The sequence below is a fragment of the Monoraphidium neglectum genome (assembly GCF_000611645.1).
Source record: "Monoraphidium neglectum strain SAG 48.87 unplaced genomic scaffold scaffold05535, whole genome shotgun sequence".
Classification (NCBI taxonomy): domain Eukaryota; kingdom Viridiplantae; phylum Chlorophyta; class Chlorophyceae; order Sphaeropleales; family Selenastraceae; genus Monoraphidium; species Monoraphidium neglectum.
In genome coordinates, this window is record NW_014008095.1 from 1 (window position 1) to 3,081 (window position 3,081).

Sequence of the window (3,081 nt, forward strand, 5' to 3'; positions counted from 1 at the left end):
GGGCATGCAGGCCGACAAGCTCTACCCCTTGATCAAGTACCTTCCTGTGGCACATCGCATGAGCACAGAGCACGTGAGAGGGCCCCACACACGCACAGCCACTATACCGTGGGCCCCAGCAGCACATCGCTGAGTGCTGCTCACCAGGCTCGCGCGGGCGGTGTGATTCTGGCATTTCTGTGTTTGCCGCTTCAGGGTGCTCGGTGAGGTGTGCTCAACTGTATGCACATGCGCTGCACGTGTCATGCACGCCCATGCCGAATCGCTGTGTGCGCTCATGGCCCCACCATGCTTCGATGCTGGTGACACGAATGCGCACGCACACACACCCAGGTTCGCAAGACTGTGGCATCACTCCTTGACAGCTACCCGAAGGGCAGGCCGCCTACCACCCGTTTCCCCTGCTCAGAGCTGAGCTGCAACAAGGTTGGGCGCACATACTTGGAGCACCAGCCTGCACACTGGGGCAGAGAACACATCAGTGCCAGGGTTACCTCTCACCATATCAACATCGAGCACTTTCTTTACTATGGGTCTAGTTTGTGGCCCTCAGTTTGACTCGTGTGAGCATCTGCTGCTTTCCCATCTCCTGTGCAGGAGTCTATTGCGGCCAATGCAGCTGCCCACGCGCGCAAGGTCAAGTGCAGCCAATGCGGCACTGTCGCCGATGAACTCAAGCGCTGCAGCGCGTGCATGACGGCGGGTGGGTGTGGATTGGTAATTGGGAGCTTTCGTGCGGTGGGGTCGCTGGCAGGGTTGAAGGGCACTGAGACGCAGCACGCGCCTTCAATGGGCGCGTGGGTGGCTTGCCTCTCACTCATAACGCTGTTGCTTGCGGCTTATTGCTGACCGGATGCTGACTGGACCGATTCGTAATGCTCCACGCTTCACCGCAGGCTACTGCAGCATTGCTTGCCAGGTGCGACCAGGACCGTGGGGCGTCCGGGGCAGACATCACCTCAGGGGAAGACACCCCAGGGGGGGACGCCCTGATGGGATCAGGGGCGGGCGAACATCTCATGCGGCCGCCCATGTATCCACTTCGTGTCTGTTCCCCAGCGGCATCCCCGGCCTTCCACCGTCAGATTTTGTGCAACGCCCTGCTGGCTCCCACGCGCCGCATCCCCGCAGAAAGCTGCATGGCCGACCCACAAGGCTGAGTGCAAGGAACTGGCAAAGGCCAGGAAGGCCCAGAAGACCAGGACCAGCGCTTGATGACGATGGGCCTTGTCCTTGAGTACTGCGGGTTTCGACCAGCGGCAGTGCTCAGCCATCTGTGGCACCCTGGGCAGTCTCACAAGCTGGGGTGGCAGGTACCCGCGCACACGCTGCGTATGCAGCTGAAGCGCAGCGGCGGGTGTACGCGGTTGGAGCACTGCGTCCGTGCGAGATCCCCGCAGTCCCCCAGCGCACAGCTTTTGACTCAACATGGGTGACACCATGTACATTGGACGCTGCAAAGTTTAAATCTACTCTGTTGGTTCGAGCATCGCCACAATCAGGCGTGCTTGCTGATTCTTGTGAAGGCGGCCAGGCCGCCTGCCAGTACTGCATCCCACCCGCTCACGGAGCGATAACGTTGTTGCACGCCACCGTTTCCCAAGCATTGACACTTGCATGTCGCAAGTACAAATCAAACTAGCAATGTGCAATTCAATGTGGGCTAGGACCCAAGCCCACTCATCCAACACCGTAGACGAACCCAACCGAGCATCGATGCATACTGCAATCTTGATCAAATAAGGGCAGCCATCAACGGGTGCATGTGCGCACGTCAATTGTAGTCAGCGACAGCATCAGGTATTGTAAGTATGTAAAGTGTGAGTGTTTAAGGAAAGCAACAGGCTGGCGCCCCTTGCTCAGTGGCACGATGGGACATGTGGTGGCGGAAGTTGAAAGGGCAGGCAGGCCAACTAGGTTTGGGCGACATTATGAACCTGCAGTGGAGAGCACGCCCCGCACAGGCAGGGCTGGACACAGTGATGGGGTGCATGCGGTGCTTGCCCGTGTCGGTCATTCAAAAAAGGGGTCAACGACTAGCGAGTTGCCGCGTGCATGATGTCCCTGCGGTCGTGGGTATGGTCGGTCAAACGGCTGCGCTCGGAGCGCAGCGCCAACCTGCTGTGCCACCACCCGCACTCAGGGCAGCGACTTGTGTCAGAAATACACCTGCATGAATCTGCACGAGGCGCCTCCATCAATCCAGCCCCACGCAATAAATGCCGGCCTGCGGGTCGCAGGCCAGCCGCTGCACCCGCTGCCGCAGCGCGCGCCACACGGGCCCCTGCGGCTGGACCAGCGTGCCCCTGAGCCCCAGCTCCCGCAGCTCGCCCAGCGGCAGCAGCCGCCGCAGGCCGCGGTTCGTGACCTGCGGGCAGCCGTCCAGGCGCAGCTCGCGCAGCGTGGCCGCCAGCGCCTCGCCGATCGGCGCGAGCGCCGCGTCGGACAGCCCGGCGCAGCCTGCCAAGCTGAGCGTCTCTAGCGGCGCCGCCGCCGCAGTCGCGGGCACTGTCGCGCCCGCGGGCGCCCGCAGCAGCAGGGCGCGGACGCCTTCGGCGCTGACGCGGCTGCAGCCGTCGAGCGACAGCACCCGCAGCCGGGAGAGGGCGGCGAGCGCCGCGACGCCCCTGTCGGTGACGGCCTGCCGCGCCCCGGACACGTCGAGCTCAACCAGGGCGGGGCAGGCGCGCGCGACGGCCGCGAGCGACGCGTCGGTGACGCCGGGGCAGCGCGCGAGGCGCAGCGCGGTGAGGGCGGCCAGGGAGGGGGCGGCGGTGAGAATAACGGCGTCGTCGGCCTGGGGGGTGCCTGCGGAGAGGGAGAGGTGGAGCGGGCAGGAAGGGGGAAAGCGCCCGCACGTTGGGGCAATGGGGGGGGGGCAGGCGCCTCAGGAATGAGGGGACGTGGGGACAGCGTGCTCGGCAGGCCGCAACATTGGACCTCTGGAAGAGCCTAGATGCACAAGTCCAGGCTGCTGTGAGGCTGGAGGTGCTGGCCCGGCTTGCGCCAGCTGGCGGGCACTACCCGTCCCCGCTCAAAACAAGCAGCGCGGCGCCATACCGGCGCGAGCCACGCCAGACG

At 63.9% G+C, this 3,081-nt stretch overlaps 1 protein-coding gene across 1 annotated transcript; it reads right to left on the reverse strand.

The window, feature by feature from the left end:
- Positions 1-2,197: 2,197 nt before the first annotated feature.
- Positions 2,198-2,935, reverse strand: MNEG_15658 (hypothetical protein; the record flags this gene model as incomplete). Its single annotated transcript, XM_014035871.1, has 2 exons — positions 2,198-2,797; positions 2,912-2,935. The coding sequence occupies 2 exons, from the start codon at positions 2,933-2,935 to the stop codon at positions 2,198-2,200; spliced, it is 624 nt and encodes a 207-aa protein (XP_013891325.1).
- Between the last annotated feature and the right edge of the window lie 146 nt (positions 2,936-3,081).